This window comes from Pangasianodon hypophthalmus, chromosome 6 (genome assembly GCF_027358585.1).
Source record: "Pangasianodon hypophthalmus isolate fPanHyp1 chromosome 6, fPanHyp1.pri, whole genome shotgun sequence".
NCBI lineage: Eukaryota > Metazoa > Chordata > Actinopteri > Siluriformes > Pangasiidae > Pangasianodon > Pangasianodon hypophthalmus.
This window is the reverse complement of record NC_069715.1, coordinates 28149501-28171030: the sequence shown is the minus strand read 5'-3', so window position 1 is coordinate 28171030 and position 21530 is coordinate 28149501. Positions and strand designations below refer to the sequence as shown.

The 21530-nt window shown below is 35.9% G+C and overlaps 2 protein-coding genes across 5 annotated transcripts in view; both read right to left on the bottom strand.

Annotated features, from left to right (window-relative positions):
- Positions 1-84: 84 nt before the first annotated feature.
- On the bottom strand, positions 85-4759 carry uraha (urate (5-hydroxyiso-) hydrolase a). Of its 2 annotated transcripts, XM_026914079.3 has the most exons (6): positions 4620-4759; positions 4462-4538; positions 4154-4230; positions 2529-2671; positions 2304-2439; positions 85-1577 (listed from the first exon to the last, which is right to left on the bottom strand). In XM_026914079.3, the coding sequence occupies exons 2-6, from the start codon at positions 4475-4477 to the stop codon at positions 1488-1490; spliced, it is 462 nt and encodes a 153-aa protein (XP_026769880.3). In that variant the 5' UTR covers positions 4478-4538; positions 4620-4759; the 3' UTR covers positions 85-1487. The 2 variants fall into 2 exon arrangements, with proteins under 2 accessions (XP_026769880.3, XP_026769881.3); XM_026914080.3 differs by lacking the exon at positions 4154-4230 and having other exon boundaries at positions 4620-4689.
- A 2392-nt stretch (positions 4760-7151) lies between these two features.
- LOC113526465 (RNA-binding Raly-like protein) overlaps positions 7152-21530 on the bottom strand; it is a 73684-nt gene continuing 59305 nt past the window's right edge. For all 3 annotated transcript variants that reach the window (XM_026913512.3, XM_026913513.3, XM_053235061.1), the window contains 5 exons: positions 21072-21232; positions 19145-19258; positions 15630-15784; positions 12955-13008; positions 7152-9654 (listed from right to left, as the gene is read on the bottom strand). In XM_026913512.3, the coding sequence (XP_026769313.1) occupies positions 12970-13008; positions 15630-15784; positions 19145-19258; positions 21072-21232 (469 nt within the window). In that variant the 3' untranslated portion in view covers positions 7152-9654; positions 12955-12969. The remainder of the gene's footprint in view (positions 9655-12954; positions 13009-15629; positions 15785-19144; positions 19259-21071; positions 21233-21530) is intronic.

The window sequence follows — 21530 nt, the reverse complement described above, 5'->3', positions numbered from 1 at the left end:
GTATTGCATATTGATTGCATCATGATAATTTGCATATCAAAATGTGTTACATAAAGAAAGAAGATATTCTGAAGACACTTTGAATAGAAGAGAATAGAGTAGAGTTTTATCAGAATGTAAAATATATAGGAACAACTTACAACAGACCATGCTGTTATACAAAAATAATGCACGCCGGGGTGGTGTGATACAGTACGACGCGCAAGTGGAGTGCCGCAACCCCCCGAAGTGCAATCTTTTCACATAATATCAGAGTCTGGAGTCTGTTATTACACTTATACCATAACGATTTGCCAACGATAACAATGCTTAACTTATTAATGTATGAAATGTGGCACATTTTAACGGTTTAGATTTAATGTTGTGGAAGTTAGTTCCTGTTCTCACCTGTGCTGTGGTGTAAGTAACAAATAACACACTGAAGTGGATTATTTTTCTATAACAGCATGGCCCAAAGTTTGTACTCGGCTTATATCACACACACAGACGTTTCTTTCGTTCAACATTTTTTGTTATTAGTGAATGAAACATCACAGTTTTTAACCCTTTATAGCTACATTTAATGTTATAGAATGTCGATGAAACAAGTTCAGAAAGCACAAACTCCTTTCCCTAAAATGTCTCCTAACAGACAACTTCACCATATCAACGATTATACATTTTTCTTTGTTAAATAACAAAACATTAGAAAAATCTGTTTATTATAAGCCTTAAATGTTGTGAAGCATCCACCACATTAATTGGAAGTACCTGTGCAGGAGCTGCTGTTACAGAAAATTAATCCCCACCTTCTGATAGGAGAATTCAAGTGGTGTAGTGGTGCACAGTGGTATAATAAATGATAACTTACTTCTTATAAATCATCATTGGTCATGGAACCACAAACCAAAATACTGTAATTGCTATCAACACTGCAGACAAAAAGGAGCAGTGGTAGCGAGTCTTCGGGAAATAGACACAAAATAAAACAATTCTCTTTTACATTACCACATTACTGCAGATGTTTGTGCTAAGTTTGTTTAATAATTGCAGAAATTACATTGGTACTGTAATTTAACCCCAAAGCTTCAAACACAAGAGCCCTTAGACTGCCTGGCTGTGGGAATGGAGATAATAACCTGCTGTTGTACTCGCAATTGTTTTCTTTAATGCACACATTATTTTGCTATGTAACTTTTTCCGTCCATCACATCAGCTGAAACATTTATTTTACTTCAGGACATATTAGTAAATAGGACAGTCAGGTAGGACAGAAACAGAAATATATAACAACACTGACCTGTAGTTTTATATTACGCTTTGTGCATATTGTGCATTTTCATACAACTGAGCCATTGTAAGTGACCTGTAACAGAGGTGTAAGAGCAACAGCGTTATTTTTCACGTGTAGATGAGCTTATAGGTGCACCTTCAGCCAGACGTCAGGATCAGGCAGATCAGTGGAGGTCAGTGTGAATCAGTGTGAATCAGTTTGGTCCCTGCACTTGTTAGCTCCCCCTGTAGGTGCTGTATGAAAAGCGACTCAGGAGCAGTGGGATGTGGAACTTCTGAGAAGCATCAGCGATGGTGAAGACAATCTACAGGCAACAAGTCAGTGGCATCATATTTTTTGAACAAACATTATAATCAAACAGTCTAAACAGTATTACCCATGAGACCAATTATCAATATTCTTTCTTTTTCCTTTAGAGTGAAAAAGGAAAAAAGGATTGAGCGGGGAAAAACAGTTATTCAAGAGTTCTTCAAGGGTTCTTAGCTTCCTATAAAGGGTTCTCCTTGAAATGCTTTCTGATAGGGACTACACTGTGTTGTAGGATTCTACATTTAAGATTTGCCTCAGAGGGACAATTATAGAACTGGCAAGGATTATACATTATTTAAGAGTGTAACATAAAACCTTTCCTCTAGAGAACCTTGTTTTCCACAATCCTTTTACTTTAGGATTAATTGTATCTGTATGTTTGTGATGTATTATTATATGTCACTGTAAAGTGACTTTGGGTGTGAGAAAAGTGCTATGCAATCAAGCAATCAATCAATCAATAAAAATGATAATAATTACAATTATTACCTGTCTCATTTTTTCATTAAACTCATTCACTCATTCATTTATTCATTTTCATTCCAGAATAAAACGTGCCTGTCATGAATTCAACACTAACTCAGAGTTCCCAATGAGATTTTTTAGCACCCTGTTTCTTAAAAATGCAGCAACACTGCAACCACATGAGCATTAAAATGAATAATCCCTGAAAGCATTTAATCATAAAATGCATGTTTTAGTGTGACCTTTTCCCATTTACCTCAACATACGGGTAGAAGCAGGTCTCCCCCAGTCCCTCCCAGTACTGTCCGGTCTCAAAGCGCATCTTATAGGTACCAGCACTGAAGGCTTCTCTAGTGATGAGACCTGGACAACGTCCATCACTGTTGGTAGTTCTACAGGAAACAGATTTATAAGAGATGTGATCTGATTGGTTAACATGTTAAACATAAAGTAGTTAAATTATACCACGGTGATATTTTACCCTGTTGTCAGATGGTTCCAAGCTGACGTCGTAGGATCCAGGAAGTACAGAGTGATGCTCATGCCGGCAGCTGGTACACCCCGGCCGGTGTTCAGCACGTGAGTGGTGAGCGGGCTCGGCGGCAAAGCGCTCATTTCTGAACACTACAACATGGATAGTGTTGACTTTGCAGTTGTTTACTATAGCTGTATAATTATTAATAATCTTTGTACCTTTGCCCAGCCCATAGGTTCCTGCTGATATTTAGCTAAGGAATATTATATGTATTGAACTATCTTAAACATGTAATGAACATATAATTTTCACAGGTGCTAATATTGCTAACAAGCAGGCAGAGAAAAAAAAAGAATTTTACCACAATAACCTATGTATTTGGACAAGAAGACTCCATGCATTTGACTCTACAGTATAAATGATAAAGAGCAAGTGCTTTTTCTGACCAGAGACCCTGCCTTCATGTTTTCTATTAGTTCACAAATCCAAGGCTCATGAAGTCGATATTAAGGTCAGCCTGAAGCAAAAGTAATCACTACTAAAGCATCCTGTGTCCTTTCCCCTTCAGTGAATTGACTTTCTTCCAGCAATTTTATTAGCATTCAGTCTGACAGGTGCTTTTGCTGTAAAAGCAGAAAAGTGTACTTTTCAAGTGTTTCCCATATCATAAACGCTGCAGCAGAACCGTAGATGTTGGCTAATAGTTTTTATACTTTTGGATTCCACATTGCCATACTTGGTCCAAAGCCGTTGGAGTCTATCTGAACTCATGAGTAACTTTCCCTGAATCAGCTTTATACACTGGAATTGCAAAAGCCTCTGTTTTAAAATGGGACTTTAATGCTGTGTTAACAAGTTTCACCCAAATACCAATCTATACAATCAGAATCAGCCATATGAGAGAAGAAGACCATTTACAAATCACATATTTTAGTTTAAATGAACTTTTACATGAAGTTTAAATGAAAATTTACATGGTTTTAGAGTCTGGTGTTATTTTTCATTTGTTAATTTGTTGTGAAACCATTTGAGATTTTTACTCACACACACAAACACACACTGGATATTACAAGATCAGGCATTAAACTAAGACTAGTAATATTAGCTATCTATCACAGAGACATGACCAAAAGTGTCTGGTTTTAATCAAAACCACTCTGAAACTCACTGCATTCTATCTGTACATTTTTGAAGGTGTGACATTTGGAAGATTTGTATTCATTTTTGTACATTTCTTCTTTCTGTGGAATAAAGATAAATATGTTTTTTTTGGTGTTTTTGTGTAGAAAGTTAACTACTGTTGTGTCACAGTTAGCTTGGAGTTTTGTTTGTTGTTTTGTTCAGGGTCAAACATGAAGCGATAAAATCCCAGTTGTGTTTGTTGCCCACTATTTTTTTTTTTTTATTATAGTATCCGTCATACATTCCCACCCATCCCTAAAATCCTTTAACCATGTAACCATCCTGCTATGTGCAATTTTTATTTTGTGTGCAAATTTTTGGGTGGACTGATAAGTTTTAATCAAATTTTCCTGAAATCATTCAACTCAAACAACGATAAGTCACATAACCCGTTGTCATAAACTAATGAATAATAATGAGCTGTTGTTATGATGCAGGTTAATTTTTACCTGTTTTGCTGATAAAATATGATCTTTAATATGCTGCAATCTAGTGCTCATGCGTATTTCTTGTCTTTTCTGGCAGCCTACAGAATGAGCATACAGAGTAACCTTGATATTAGTTAATTATACAGATATTAATCTAATATTTAAAGCTGATTTCTACAAAAATACAGAAATGTGTTAGAGTCCAGCTCTGTGACAAGACTAATCACAGTTTGCAAATTATAGAATGCATTGCTTATGTAGAAATGATACTGACTGTGACAATACTCATTATGTAAATGCATTAATTAATTCATTAACTGTGTACTTACAGTGTACAGTGTGCATGTGTGTATCCGGGATTCAGCCTGGAGGAGGAGTGCAGGTCAGTGACCTCTCTATCCTTCACCTGTCAGTGCAAAGTGCACGTGCCAGTTTCACACTAATAAATATTACAGACATGTAACAAGTATTTGTTATTAAAGCTCACCCAGTGTCCTTATGGCATGAAGAAGTGTTGATGAAGCACTCAATCCAAAGCTACAGTTACTGTACAACGCCTTAAAATCGGTGTAGATTGTTTTTGGAGAACTTGAAAATCAGGAAGTAGGGAGTCATCAGTCACGTGACTGGGACAACGCGCCTGAGTGGCTGGTTAATGTGATTATGTTAATTTTAAATTAATTTATTTTTTTTTTTAAATAAATGAACATTAATATCTGATATATCTAGAAACTTAAAATAAACACAGACCAAGTTGCAGTAATATTAACTAGAGGTGGAGGCAAGGCTTCTGGTTTAATTCTTAAATAATAAAACTGACTATAGTAGGTGTCCACAATAATGTTGGGACAAATACTGCTAGAGTTTTGTTTATGGGTCAAAAAAGTAAAAACAGTATACTAGGATAGAAAAAGAAAAAGAGCTAATAAAAACATCTCGAATAGAGATTGCACGATACAATTTTTTCTTTTCCGATACTGATACCGAAGCCGATACCGATACTCATCTGAGTTTTTTTTTCTTTAAAAGCTACTAAGCTTTAAAGTGTTTCTTTCTTTTAAACTGAAACACTTCAAGGGTTAAAAATCACTTACTCTGTACATAGATAGATAGATAGATAGATAGATCACTTTATTCATTTATTCATATATATATGTGTGTATATATATATATATATATATATATATATATATATATATATATATATATACATATATATATATAAATAAAAGAAGAGTGTAAGGGTGTGATGTGGTAGTGCAGTGGGGAGTAAATATTGTAGATATAAGCAGCAGACCTGAGTGGAATTTAAGTGGCAGTGCAGTGCAAACATTGTCAACAGTGTAAACATTGTAATTAAAGCATAACTATAATAAATATAAAAAAGAATGCAATATAATAAAATCAGTTCTAACAAAAGAAAAAAAGCAGTCAAGTCTCTTTACCTGTAAATATTTCCAGTTCCAAAAAAACTTTTCTTTTCCAAATCCAATTCCAATCTTTGCCATTTGTTACAGGATCTGATATCTGATGTGTTTTCACTGATATCTGATCCACCATCTGTTGCTGGTATTGGCCTGATCATGCCATCTCTGATTTTTAAAAAATGAATCCTAATACAATTTTATTACATATAAACAGATACCAAAGTAAAAGCTGGAATTATAACAGGAAAAATTCAGAGATTAAAAAAATAAAATCAAATATATCATTTATGTGAGGTTTTTGTGTGCTGTTTAACTCAAACTGTGTTTTTCGTACGTTATCCAAGAAGTACTGGACAGTTAACTCAATAAACTTGTTTTTCTGTTTATTACATTTAAATAGTTCCTGCGTATAAATGAGTACCTTCTTTTTATCCTGCCACAAATGTTTTTCACAATTTGTTGTAATGTATAGTTTGATAAATTACTACATTTATCTAACATTTATCTGCATTAATTAGCCTCACTAATGCTCTTGTGTGCTCTAGTGGAAAATCTTCCCAGAAGAGTGGAGGTTATTATAACAGCAAAATGGGACATATGAGTGCGATGGTCAGGTGTCCACAAACTTTTGGCCATATAGTGTATATCTAATATTTGAATAACTGGAGTACATTTCATCAGTGACTTCACAGAGTGGTCTTTGATTTGCTTATATTAGGTTGCGTATAACATATGACAAACTTGGAACATGTTCGGTAATTCAAAAAACAACAACAAAAAAAAAGATAATTAAAATGCAAAAGAGCAAAAGAGACAGAACAGCTCCAGATATTAAAGTATAAAAAATTGTGATTGTAAAATTACATGTCAGATATGCACCATGTTGTCACATGTTTGTATCCACCTCATTGTGATCAGATTTAACATCTGGACATAATCTTCATTCATTATGTGTCTTGGTGAAGCAGTTGTGTTTTTTTCTGTAGCGTAAATGTCACTTTTGATTGACGTGTGCTGGTTTTAAGTGACCATTGCTGCTTTGCCAACTACAGTCATACATTATGGCAGCCTTAATCAGAGAAACAGGCTGTAGATCAACCATTAATCTTTCTGCTCCACAGGGTTTTGTGCTGAAAACAACAAACTGTGTTTGAGTGCTCAGTTCACTCACACTGTGGAGCAAATTGGCTCACTGCACTTAGGACCTCAAATAAATTGGTCTTTTTTGTCACAAACACAAATGTGACGATTGTGCAATATTTCTGGCGCAGAAGCAGTTTTGGTCCCTCTGCTGCGCAGGGCCTCGAGCTGAAACTGTGCAATCTATTGACCTAGCATCACAACGTGTGCTGTGTCCCTGCAGCGTAACAAGATTTTTTTTTTGCATTGGACTCAGAGGTATATCCACTTCCACTTATTCCCTCTGAGTGATTATAAGAACAAAATGGTGAATGATCACCTAATGCTCGGAGAAAAATAACACGAAAATGTTTAATCAAGATGTAAAATATGTCACCACTGCGGCCCACTTCATGTGAATGCAAAATGAAGAAAAGAACCTGTTTCTAACAAAGAGCACTACACTTCTAATGAAAGAGTCTTAGATATTTCTTTTATTTGTTCTCTTTTCCAAGATTAAAAACATAAAGTAAGATAAAATCAGACAGCGAGAAACACACGAAACAAAGTTTTACAATATTAGACATTATTACACGCTGACCCACATGGTTACTTTCAAGCTGAAGTGCCGTGTACACAGAAGAAGAGGATCCGTTAGTGTGTCTCGTTCAGAGATGAACAAGAAGTTCAAATGCCTGTGACTCTACAGGGGTAAGCATGGAATGAGAGAACTTTAGGAGTAAAAAACACAGGAAGGAAGGAAGGAAGGAAGGAGAGAAGACAGACAAAAGAAAGAAAGAAAAGCAGGGAAGAAGGGAGAAGGTAGAAAGGAAGGAAGGAAGGAAGGAAGGAGAGAAGACAGACAAAAAGAAAGAAAGAAAACAGAGAAGTAGGGAGATGGAAGAAAGAAAGAAAGAAATTCATGTTCATATGGCCAATGGTTTTTTTTTTTTTTTTTTTGCATATCAGATTTAAATTAAAATCATCAACCAGCCAAACATAAAATCACACAGGTGTGATACAGCTAAGTGCAGAAGTTTGTACACCTTTAGAACAAAATGAAAAAAGGTAAAGAATTTACCTTTAATTAAGCATCCTTGCTGAATATTCTTGATTGATTTTGCCTTTTGTTTTATTCACCCACATAAAAGTTTAAACTTGTTGGAATTCTTTTGTGTTATGCAGAACGATTATAAAATATTTTCCTTTTTCACCCAAAAACTACAGGGATGCAAACTTTTGTACCCAACTGTATCTTCACCCGTCTGTCAGGCAAGCTGACAGACAAAGAACACATGAAGGATCATGGTGTAATAAGCAATAATAATGTTTTCTTTTGTTCTTTATAATCCTAACGCTATAAACAGAGCTGTAAGAAGAAGAGCAGGCTCTACAGGCTGTATGTAATATATAAAGGATATTTAACTGAAGTGTTGGCTGCTCTGCAGAATTCAGCTACTTTTAAGAATACACTAAAATACGCTCTAGCTGCCATGTGAGGGGTCTGCAGTCATATTCTCTCCTAATCCCTTTATCAGTGCTAGCTCTGTTAGCTACATCAGCAGAGAAGCTACCTTCCAGAGACGGAAGGAAGGAAGGAGAAAAAGAATGCAGGGAAGTAGAGTGAATAAAGAAAGAAAGAAATCAGGAAAGTAGATAGAGGGAAGGAAGGAAGGAGAAAAAGAATGCAGGGAAGTAGAGTGAATAAAGAAAGAAAGAAAGAAAGAAAGAAATCAGGAAAGTAGAGAGAAGGAAGGAAGGAAGGAAGGAAGGAAGCAAGGAAGGAAGGAGAAAAAGAATGCAGGGAAGTAGAATGAATGAATGAAGGAAGAAATAAAGAATCAGTAAATCTGCTTCAGCCAAACTTAAAAGAGTGGTTTAAAAAAAGTAGCCATTATTAAATTACATTATTTAAAAAAACTGATAAAGTTTGAGAGCCGCAGAGCCACATTACTGTATGAGTTATTAAGCTTTTATGTATTATGTTATATTATATTATATTATATTATATTATATTATATTATATTATATTATATAGCTTTATGACAGTATGAAATAATAGGAGACAACAGATTAGGGAAACTTTGTTAAACACATATTTAAACATCGTCATGATGCTGGAGCAGTGTATAAGGTTTAGGAGCTGCAGATTTTGAGGTTTTTGTTATTGGGCTGGTTTTTATTTTTGTCACACAGACCTGGCAACCCAGCATGAAGAGCTAGAGAAGACAGGAATATTATACCTCTACAATGTAGCTCTAAATCGTTGCCTTGTGATGGCAGTCAACCAAACCATATTCCACTATTCCATTATTTTCCCTCCATCATTAGAGGTGCTATTGATTCAGTGGCTTCAGCTCACATTGTGATGTGATGCATTTGCATCCTTCATCCCATGGAATACTAAAAAAATATTCTGAAGGTGCAAACCGAATGCAATCAGAAATCAGGTTTCCGTTATCCCATTTGTCTTTCTGATTGCATTTGAACTGCTAAAATAATTTTTTTATTAAAAATGAGAATAAGAACGATTAAACCTGCACACATTTAGCAGGTGCTATTGGCATTACATAAAGGCTTAACGCTTTAAAGTATTGCACTCATATAAAGCTAATTTATCAGGATATGCAGTAATGACCACTGGACTTATAAAGACCTTTTTAAATTCCTAGAATAAAAAAAACATTGAAATGACACCCAATACAATTTAATAAAGCTATTGGAGTTGTAAGGAGAACGGGAGTAGCTGTAATGACACCTGGCACTACAAACAGGAATGAAAGCCAATACACGAGTGCTATAAAGAACAAACTAAATGTAGATCTCACAACTTCCAACTTTACTGATGAGGCCCAGGATTATTTATATATGCTGCATGTGTTGTGTCGTGAGTGTCGTGTCGGCGTGGAGACAGACGTTGGCTCTTCTTCTGCATGTGAGGCGCTTCTGTCTTGCTACATCACTCAGCAGACCAGTCTGGAGACGACAGAGAAGAAGCTGAATGCTAAAATCCTTACACACCAAATACAACTTCACAGTTATTGAGCGCACTGAACTCAGTTATTATGGAATTATCTATAAATCTATGAGTCTTAAATGTTAAGTAAGTAATAAGAAGGTGTATTTAGTAATATGAGTTTCTTATTTCTTTATATTCCCATTTTCTTCCTAATTTGGTCTTACCAATTCCCATTGCCTGTGTCTGAATCACAGCCGTGCCGATATTCAATATAAACACAATAACTGTCAGTTCGACACTGCTTTTATACAAAAGTTTTATAAATAAGAAATTAATATCGAATAACTGACATTTCGGACACAACATGGCCAAATAATGTGTTTATTTTTGCTCCATGAATGGAAATAGATCCCGAAGAAGCCATACTCATTGACAGCCTGTCGGCTAGCTGGCTAACTATCTCACATTGATTTGTACATTCCGGTTAAAGGTGCATCTGGTGAAATTGGCTTCGCTTTTTCCTTTTCATCTTCATCTGACCAGCTGTCATATTTAAGTCAGAAGTTATATTCACGAAAAATGTATCCTTGCCATGTCCACTGATGATGTCGCTAACTCTACTGAAGTAACGGTTTCAGTGGGACTGTTGCTAGAACTGGACTTTTATGGAGAGATACAAAGAGTGAAACGTCCCAGTGAGATTATACTAAATATAAGCTCTCTTGGAATGCCGCTCATCCAATCTCATCAGATTAGTGGACTGGAACTAACAGTTGTATAATACAGCATAACACTCATGTGCTATATGCCCTCTCACCATCTCACAGCTGCCCAAAACTGGCCTCCAATTTTGTCCAAAACATCCTGTTCCTCTGGAAACTCTGTGTACTATGCTTTACGTATCTTTACGGCATCTACTATTATTACTGAAGCACACTGTATTTACTTCTGGGATTTTTCTTCAGGATGAAGAACAATATTAAAGTTTAATTAAGAGGCAGCAGGACATCCAACATGGTGCAATAGTTTAATCTAGAGTTTATCAAAGCATGCACTAGTTTCTCAGCCTTATTATGAAGGTTTATTATATGTCTTATTTTAGCTATACTTATGAAATGATAATACAGTGTGTCCCAAAAGTCTCCATGAGCACTTTTTAGCAAAAGGTCTTCCAAAAATTTTCATACTTAGTTTATATTATATATTTTTTTTCAGATAGCATTTAAGAATGCCATTGGCAAAAAAAAAAAAAAGAAAAAAAGAACGTATTGAAATCATTCTCATGGCTGGATCGGGAAGCTGTCGCAAGGATGCGATGGACTTTAACAGGAAACATGGCAAGCACATCACACACAACACTGTCATCAAACTTATTAACAAATTCAAAAAGACTGGAAGTGTTTTCCTCAACTGAGAAGTGGACGTCCACAAACATCCACTGATGAAGGCACAACTGACGTGGTGTTGGCAAACATAGTCTCCTCTGTATGGAGACTTTTGGGGCAGCCTGTATTAATACAAATCCAATAAGATCAAGCTCTAGGGTGAAAACAGCAACCTTACTAATGTCAGTAACCTCAGTATTCCTGTTTTATCAGAGTTTAGGAGAATTTACAATTTATCCAGGCTTTTATGACATTTTTTGTAGCTGAGCTACAGAATCTGTGCAAACTGAAAAAGTATAATTGCATGTCATCAGTGTAGAAGTAAAAAATTGTGTTTGCAAATGTCCAAGAACAATCCTGAATAATATAAAACAAGAACAATAAAGGGCCTAAAACAGAAGTGTCTAGAAAACCTTTTCTTCACTGTTTCACTCCCTTACTTATCATTACCTACAATTAGCTTTTGCTTAGTTTTATTAGCAATATTTCCTGTACTGCTGGTAATTACAGTGCCACAAAACCAAGATATAAAAAGCAACATGAGAACTTAGTACTCAGAACTTAGAGAACTTAGAAATTAGTACATATGCATTAGCTCCATTAAGCTAATGATCAGTTAATTGAATTAATTATTTCCAAAAATATTTTAAATTTTACCTTAAAAAAAAAATCTGCTGATTGCCCCCCCCCCCCCCCCCCCCCCTTCCAACGCTTAGGACTGAACATGAGCAGGAGAGAGACGGTAGTGAGAAGATCCAAAAACTGGCCTCCAGGGCTAAACAACTGAGCAAAAATGCAGCTACAGATCATTAGTATATAATTAGTTTAATTAACAGCTTGTAAGTTCCCATGTTGCTTTATTTTATGAGCCAAACTTCTTTTCAGCTCATTGCCACTGCAATAACCAGCAGTTTATATAAAATTAATGGTGTATAAACAATTAAGAATTAATAAACATTAATAAAACAGTGATTTAATGGCTTATTGCTTAATATGTTATAGTAACTAGTGCATCTAGTAATGGATAGAGGACCAATATATGATGACATTATAGATCATTATTGCTACATGACCCTTACTGTATGTAAGGAATAAAACCTGACATTTTTGCAGTCATAGTGTTACTACCCTGACACTGATTATTTTCCTATAACAGAATGTCTCAGAGTGTTTAATTCCTCTTATATCACAGCACTTTGCTATTATAATCCCTACTATTATAATATATAACGCAACTATTATACTATTTTATGCATTAAAGACAGACACATTATAATTTCATTGAATGTTGTGGAAATCTCATGAAACAAGTTAGTTCCTGTTATCACTTACTTTATAGCAGCACTTTCTCATAAAGTTAATAAGACAAAAAAAAAAATGCAGCTTGTCATGTTACTGAGAAATAGCAAAGCACAAAAATGGCAAAGTCCTCTGTCCTGAAGACTTTCCCACTGCAGAAAACTTAAAGTTACAGGTTTACCTCTGACTGCAATAAGTGCTGACACTGGAGACTCCTTCCATTAATGTTAAATAAATGTCTCCTTACAGAAAACGTCACCATATCAATGATTATATGTTATCCTGTGTTAAATAACATACTTTTTAGACTTAGATTATGTGGAGAGTTTTTACTACAGAAACGATAATACATTAGAGTGTATTAATACAAATATGTGATTTGCCTTACAGACAGAACTATTGTCGGAGCTGCTGTTATAGAAAATTAATCAACACTTTTTTACCAATCAGATTCAAGAACTCATCAGCACTGTGGTATAAAGGAATTTAATGCAACCTATCAGAGCAATATTCACCTAAAGGCCGATGACAAGATGCAAGAAATCTTCTTGAGAGACAACTACGTGTGTGTGTGTGTGTGTGTGTGTGTGTGTGTGAATACATATAAATGGGATTTTGGCTAATATTCATTACCTGAGCTGAGCCTCTTTACATTTCGTCCTCCATGTCAGAGTTGTGATGATTCATCTGAAGTAGAGAGAAACACAGAGACGCTTTACTATGAGCACCAACACTCCAACATGTAGCTGCAATACGTTCATAGTCGTCATGAAGGGAGCATAGTGTACTACACGGCACTCTGAATTAATGAGATACGAGTCACAGCGTTCGATCTCAGATCAGTCGTTTTCCTGGTGGCATTGCCTAATGGCTGAGAATGAAGTCATGCTGGGATGACGGAGAGAGACGAGTCAACTCTCGCTGAGCCTCTCCTTTCTAACATATGGGCTCTCTCTAAGAGAGACGGCGCTCTCATCATTTATGGAAGAGCACAACCAGACCGGAAAACAGCTTGGAAAACAACAAGAACTCCTAGTTGGAGGAAGTGAGAAATGTGGTACTACCTAATTATGTAGAGGTGTATCTGAAGAATATCTGATTTGATCCTTGGTGCAAAAATGGCACCACTGCATTGGCTTCATTCTGACTCTATAGTTCCTGATTTAGTCGTAATACTGGTAATACTGCAATGATCATTTAAAACAATACCAGCTAGATGTGACTTGTTATTTATGCATGAACTGCAATGATTTGATGAGATCCAAAGTCAGAGGTAATTGGGAAATTGGGCTTGTTTCCAGGATTTCAGCTGCCACCATCTGCAACAAAATCTCTTTCCAGAGGTGAGATAATGGATCATTTATTTGCTGTAAAGCATATAATATGTAAGTGGAACTAAATTAAATGTCAGAAACCAACTCAGGATAGAAATATGAGTGTGAGAGAGAGAGAGTATGAGAGAGAAGCAGACTTCTCTTTAAAGTTACTTGAAAAAAATTTTGAATTCATTGAAACAGGTACATTTAGAAAAGATGATCTTTGGGATGGTCAAGGGATCTTTGCATGATCAACAGTTCTAGTTCTACTTGGAACATTTGTTGTAGAGTCCATAGTCCCTTTAATGGTTCCTCTAGGGGGGCAAAGCAAGGAACTGTTTTTTAGCTTTTCTGAAAGTGCACTTTAAACTCCCTTTACTATGTTTCTGGTAATTAACTGGCAAAAAAATACAGTGCAGCTGAATTGTAGGTGCCAATATTTACCCCCAGAGACCAGAGTTCAGCTGATTATCAATATTTAGTGACTTGAGTAATTTGATTTATGCTCATTTATGTGGTTAGAAGTGAAATGCCAGCGTTAACTGTTTAGTTAACATTTATTTAGTTAACAAGCATTAAGCCATAGGTAGTTTAACTTACTTTGTTACATTGTTAACAGTACTGATAGTTTATTAATTCTGAAGCTCATGAAGTAAATATTAGAATATTTGCTTTTGTCTCATTATCATCTAAGATGAAATTGCATTTTTAAAGTACGCTGTCTTGCTTTTATGTCATATTGCAATTGACAGCGAAAAAAAAAAAACACCTGATCTGCTTTATTGTTTCTCACCTGATTTCTTTCACATTTAAAGGAAAGTGCTTGATTTAAAGGTGCTGCTCTAGAGACTATAAAACAACTCCTGTCCATCACCTCAACTCAAGAAACACCTGGTAACCTTCATAAACTGCTTGCAGAAAATCAGTAAAGCATGTGCATAACATGAGTCTGAATACTCAGAACTGTCTTTTGCCAGCTCTGAATATGTTTTTAAATAACAGTGCTTTTACCTAAGTGGGAATTTTTTCTAAAAGTAATTGCTGGTTGTTGATGTGAGGAGGCTGATAGTCCTCCATTTCTACTGCATTTCACATCCATGAAACAAAAACAATACCTAGTGAGGGAATGATTTGGAAAAAAGCTCTTGGTAATATTAACAAAGCGGCAGAGTAATTGAGGCTTTGCTATTGTGCGGAGGACACACGGAAGGGGGCTAAACGTACTTCATTTGTCACTGCCACCAGGTAGAGGACCAAGGTAATTACACATAATTGTAATGTGGCTTCTAGAATAATAGTTGTGTCTATATATAGTTGTCTCTATATAAGGCTCCAAAAAGGCATGACAGCAAAAGTGCTCTCTGCACTGGCTTTTCTTCCCAATAAGTACCTTAACTGTGTTTTTGTGTGTGCGTGTGCATGTGTGTGTGTGGGTGAGTGGGTGTGTATGTTTGTGTGTGTCTGTGTGTTTTCCATAGGTGGATGCAATCTAAGAACAAAAGAAAAATGTGCTAGCTTAGTGGAAATTTATGCTGCAACAAGCAAATCTGTCTCATGTGTCAAACTAATAACGGCGTGATTAGATGGCTTTTCTGTTTGTTTGCGAGGTGGAGGTGGGATGATCTGTTTACTAAGGATAAAAACCTCACTGTGAATTAATTCAATGTGAGACTTCCATGTTTTGGCTCTTTTAGCTGGAGAATTTTGTCTGTCAGAACCAGGCATAGTTTTGCATTTAACGCATTTATCAGCTGTCATTGTGATTTGCCTTGCTCACGTTCCTCATTGTGCTTATCCTATTTCTCCCGCATTCTCAACAATGACACACAAGCGCACATACAAACACACACACACACACGCACACACACGCACGCACGCATTGTCCTCTTTAAATCCACTGATTACTGTTTGGTTATCTTTAGAGACACAGAAGCAGGCTATGTGAGTCAGAGTGACCTACAGAGTGACTTTAGATAGAATAAAGCTCGTCACCATGTGCGGCTCGTCGTCGCTGGCCTCTCCCAGCTCAGGAGTGTCTCTCCGGGCGCAGCGGCGTGGGCTGGGGGTTCTGGGAGATCCCTCTCGACTGCTGGTTGATGGGTGGTACGGTGAACCCCCTGAGCTCCCACCTTGAGAAAATGGAGAACCTGCAGCACATAAAGACACACTTAAGCCTAAACGGGGTGCTAAAATACTGAAATGCTACAGATGAGTAAAAGTTTGCACTCCCCATCTTTTGAGAATGGAAAAAAGTAAAATTAATTTGTTCATTGCAGTGGATCCTGAACCAGTCCCAATCCTGAATGGGGTGCCAGTCCATTGCAGGGCACCATGCACACACACATTTACACCTGGGGCATTTTAGCATAGCCAAACTACTGGCATGTTTTTAGGAGTCACCAAAAAAGGAAAATTATAAATCTATTTCACTCATATCTACACAACAATAGAATTGCAAGGAGTTAAGAATGACGTTTCGGCGTGCCCTTTAACAAGACAACCAGCCAAAACATAAGACAAAACCAACAGAACATATCCAAGAAGGTGGGCTGAGTATCCAAAAGCTGCTTAGAGGACATGAAAGAAGTTGTAAAGGCAAATTCTGAAACTTTTAACTGCTATGCTCTTATTTGCTTTCCTATTAATACACTATATGACAACTTTTATTTGTCAATAATGAAGGAATATCTGTGAAACCATATACACTTAACATCTCGTTGGTATAAATGACATTTGTCTTCCTCAGTTTGAACAAAGGTGTGCAAATTTTTGCACCTGACTGTATGTCCTTGATTGATTTTCTCTAAAGATCGAGTATACAAAAAAAGATACAGAATATGATTTCTACTGTATGTCCCATTTACATTGGTCACTAATTTACACCCGCTAACTGGCATCAGGAGGATCCGCAAGCATCTGCTTCAATTTCTAAACACTGTATCTAGTTTACAGTGTGAATCAATGAGGAAATGATAGACTGTGTGTCTTAAAATATCAAAAAGTTTTGTAATTTACTTTAAGTGCCACTAAACATTACTCTGGTGTATTTCAGCTGTCTTAAATTGGTTCATAATGACTCCATGAGAATGAGACAGCACTCCCCAAAGTAAACCTTCATAAAGCCACAAAGCTGACAGTCAAATATTGCTTTTTCATCTACTAAAAAAATCTATATATCACACCGAAAAAATTGCATTTTCTCTATCTTTCATCATCACTATGTTTAAATTTAAGCCATAGAGATTTGGATATTATTTTGACTAATCTCTGTTAAAGTGACATAGAAATCTCTCAGTGCTGAAGCCCCTCAGTGCGCTCACATTACTGACTCAGACACATTGATCGCTCATCATCGGCAGAGCTGTAATTAAAGCAGGGATGGATTAGACAGAACTGAATGAGAAATGCTGAAGAAAAACTTGGAGAGAGCCTCAAAGAAACTGAGCTGTCCATCAGAGATTAGAGAAAGACTAAAGAGGCGATTGAACATACTGTATAAATGAATACAAACACAAATGTGGACCAGTTTCACAACTGCACAATATTTCTCACCGCTTCAGATCCGTGATTTAATTAACAGATTGTTAGCAATTATTTTAGCGGCTTAAACTCAGCTATTTATCTTAAAGCATATTATTCAGCAACTTCAATGAATTATTGAGTAACTACAGTGTAATTAATAGGCATGGTGAGAATGAGAAATGTAAATCTGAACCCGCTGACAACTCCTTTAATGCTTAAGATGTTCATTTTTTTTCTTGGTGCATTTGAAATGGAATTGAAATCAAAGTGAATTTGTCAAAAATACTGACAAATCTGATATTGGTCATATATATATATATATATATATATATATATATATATATATATATATATATATGTGGAGATCTGATAACAGAGCCACAGATGATATATACTGTCATATATTAATGTCTTTCATTATAAAAAATACAGCAGTTTAAAATGGTCCAGTTTCAAATATAATTACATATTACATCGACATACAGTACATGTTCAATAAATATATGACAGTATAATAGATTATATGATTATTGAATTGAAATAAAATGATGACTGACCAGTAAGTTAATACTGACATGTTACTTTTAGCTCTGCAGCTAAAGTCAGCAGCCTACAACAGTGTCTTCTGTGCTAACACTTTCATTTTGGCAGATTTTTGGCTGAAATCTGTATTAATGCCCCGGGTTTTAAACCAGTAAAATTGATACACAACAGTCGTTGTTCTGTCCATAGAATACCTTAATCATTGCCCAACCAAAGCTTACTATTAATATGCAACTTCGTATGACAGAAAAAATGTTTTTTTTTTTGGTGTGAATATTATTACTAATAAATTTAATCACTTATCAAACACTGGATATTATCAAACACTTGATAATATTGTTTTTGACGCTGTTTTATAAAAGCAAGAAGCCACTTACTGCTTTAAAATGCCCCGAGTATGAAACTTACTGTACCTAAGAATTGAGAATTTCATATAAATAAAAGAAAGGAAATTAGTAAACAATAACTGTAGTAAGCTGTATATAATGTGCATACAGTCAGCTCTAGAATCATTGGCTCCCTTGGTAAAGATTGATAATTGATAAAAGTGTTAGGAAAAAAAATATCAGATAAAAATATTCTTAAAGGGAAGCAACTTATTCTAAGAAAATAAAAAACACTTTTTAAAAAAAATAATTTTTTTTTTGAGCTAAGTATATGTCTCCCATATACGTATGTTATGAATTGTATCTACATTATGTATTGTACATTCAAGTATGTTAAAAATACTTTACTCAGTCCTTTATGATTAATGGACACACATGACCACATTCTGTATCAGGTTTCCATTACACTCGCAACATGTCCCTACTTACGATGCTTTGCAGTCTTGTATAATTGGCAGTCTGTATGTTCAACACCGAATTATAATGTCCTTTTTGTCCTACATGATGCTTATCTTGTTCATTAGGATGATGTTTTGGTTTGTATCTGTACCTTTTCTTACATCTTAATTTGTATAAAATTAAAACCACATCGTCCTTATTTAATTAAATCCATACAGATATGATTAGATTTAGTTATTTTTTCATTAAAGTAACTATCTGTAGCCACAAAAAGATCATTTTTGAGTCCATACAAATGAGTATGGATTGAATTGGTTATTTCATTATCGTCAGTCTTTGAGATGGGTATACTTGGTTAAAGTATAAATCCCATATTTAAGTATGGTAAAGTTACTGAAGGCATGATATAAACCCCACTCGGTATGTGTATGTGTATGTGTATATGGATGTAATGGCAAAAATCTGACATACAGTAACTTGAAGTGGTAAAGCTCAAGACCTCTTTATAGAGATTAACACTAGGGGGCAACATAAGCTCAACTTATTCACTTTACACCACAACCAGTCCAAATCTATTTTTTACTTGTAAACTTGTTAAAGGATCAGAGGAAAAGAAGAGGTTCAGAGAGTTCACCCTTTTAGCTGGAAACGACTGACCTGTGTGCTCCTGCCTTTGTCTGTCCATCCTGTCCAGACTGTCCAGCAGGCCATCAATCTGAACCTTTATCATCGTCAGCTCTCGCTTTATGGTCTGCAGCTCCTCCATTTTCACTGCAGAGACACATTGAGATAGAGATAGAGACGGAGAATTCCCACTTTACACAAAAGGTTAGAATAAAAGTAAAAAACGGCCCATAAAAACAGCTTTTCTGTGAAATATAGACAGGGCTTGAGACGAGGCAGATGCTATCGCTTCATCTGTAGAGTCTACTTCAAACAATTGCACGCACAAATCACTCTGAAGAGTCTCTTTTTGTTCCTTTGAACCCCATATTCACTCTAAACCATCATTCTGTGCCTCTACACCAGTGTAAAAGGGACTATATAAATACACAGAGAGAAATACTAGATGACCACTCAAGTTGGAGAATGAACAATAAAGACGTAAATGAGACACTGTGATAGAAATGAAATTACAGAGCGATTCACTGAACAAGCCAACATTTGGCCCCCGGAGCTCTAAGACGCTGAGGTGACCTGAGACCTGCCGAGGTGCTAATAGCATGTTCTGAACACTCTCTTATTCTTTCTGCTCTGTTAATTTGGTGTAATGGTATGCTCTGATAGGGCTGTCTCCATTAAAGGAGGAAAGGCTATGGAGAAGAGGCTTTTAATAAAATAGCAGCTGGAGACTCTCCCAAGACCAGCTGATTACTCAACTGAAATCAAACACGCAGAAAAAAAGCCATGCGCTAAAGGACTAAAGGATTATATGAGTGCAAAAGTTTGCATCTCTTATGGTTTTTGAATGGTAAGAAAGAACTTTTATCTTGGTTTTATAATTTAATAAAAATAAATAAATAAAGTACATTGTAATAATACAACAATCCATAACATCATTCAAAAATGCATAGAAAAATTGTTTAATCATTTTGGTCAAAGAAGGAAGTTATTTACCATTTAACATATGAAACGTTTATGAAAGAAGACTTCGATCGGGATCAGCTGTTGCTCTCAGTTTTCAGTTTTTAAGTTCATTTAAGTGTTCATGACTGACTGAGAACTTTCCAGTTTCTCTGTAACATGGAAATCTTTTTCATCTTATTAGCTTCCAGAGAGACAAAAACAAGAGCCTGGTGAGGGAGACTATTTATAACTGCTTTATATCATAAGTGATAATAAGAACTAACTTGTTTCCCGGATTGTCCCACATCATTAAATGTAACTATAAATGGATAAAATATACATAATGTTTTTTAGTAAATAAAAAAAGTTAGTCTTGGCAAATTGCTGTGGTATAAGAAGAACAAAACTCTTCAGGGCATGCTGTTAAAGGAAAATAATCAATAAAACATAACACACATCACATTTATTTAGCTAACTTTCTAGTACCACTTCTAGCAGGTTATCATTGTATAACTGTTTCTATGGTCACAGTGACACACTGTAGCCTATAAATTATTCCCTTCTGCATAATTAAAATGAATTCATTAACTGTAAAATTAATGTTAAATTTACATGTTACGGTTTCTGCTTCACGCTTTAATCAACACTGAATTTAGGTCTGACATCAGCCTTTTTTCTTGTTGTTTGTGCAGGCAATTCAGGGTAAGCAGATTGCTAATGAATATTAAACTTTCCATGCTGGAATCTAATTAATTTCTAATTTAAATCTAAATTAAATCTTTTTTTAATCAGTGATGTGGTGTGGTCGAGGTATCTGTCATCTGTCAGGATTCTCTAGCATGTGTTTGTTGTGTTGTGGTTTTTTTCCCAGCTCTGGAAACTCTGCAACCAAGAAAACTTTGTTTTGTCTTTGACGTTAGTATGCAACTGAAACTTTTAGACCTGGGAACAGCTGTTGACAAAATGACAGGTTGGGTCTGGGATGTGTGTATGTATATTTGAGTGTGTTTTCACGTACACTTAGCTCTGCTGGAAGAGTGGGGTCTGGAGGAGCTCTTGGAGGACGAGCGGTCTCGGCTGCGTCTCTGCCTGGAAGAAGACGAGCGTGCTCTCTTGGCCAGGCTGGAACTGTGAGGCAGAGCAGGCACCGCCGACGGGACACGCTGGTAATCAAACACCCTGAAGAACACAAATGCATGCTATAATTACCTCAACTTTACCTACAAACACACACACACACACACACACACAGCACATCTACACAGTAGAAGAAACAAGTGCAGTCTGAGTGGAAGACAGGTTTTCCCCCACAATGTTAGCATTACAGGACTTCTTTTAGCATTTTTAAATGACTTTCTGAGGCTTTCTAAGTCATATTCATAATCTTTACTGCTAATGCTAGCCAGCTAGCTAACATGAGCAGGATTTCTGAGAGGATATTTTACCGCCTATTTAAAAAGGTGTACAACATTCCATG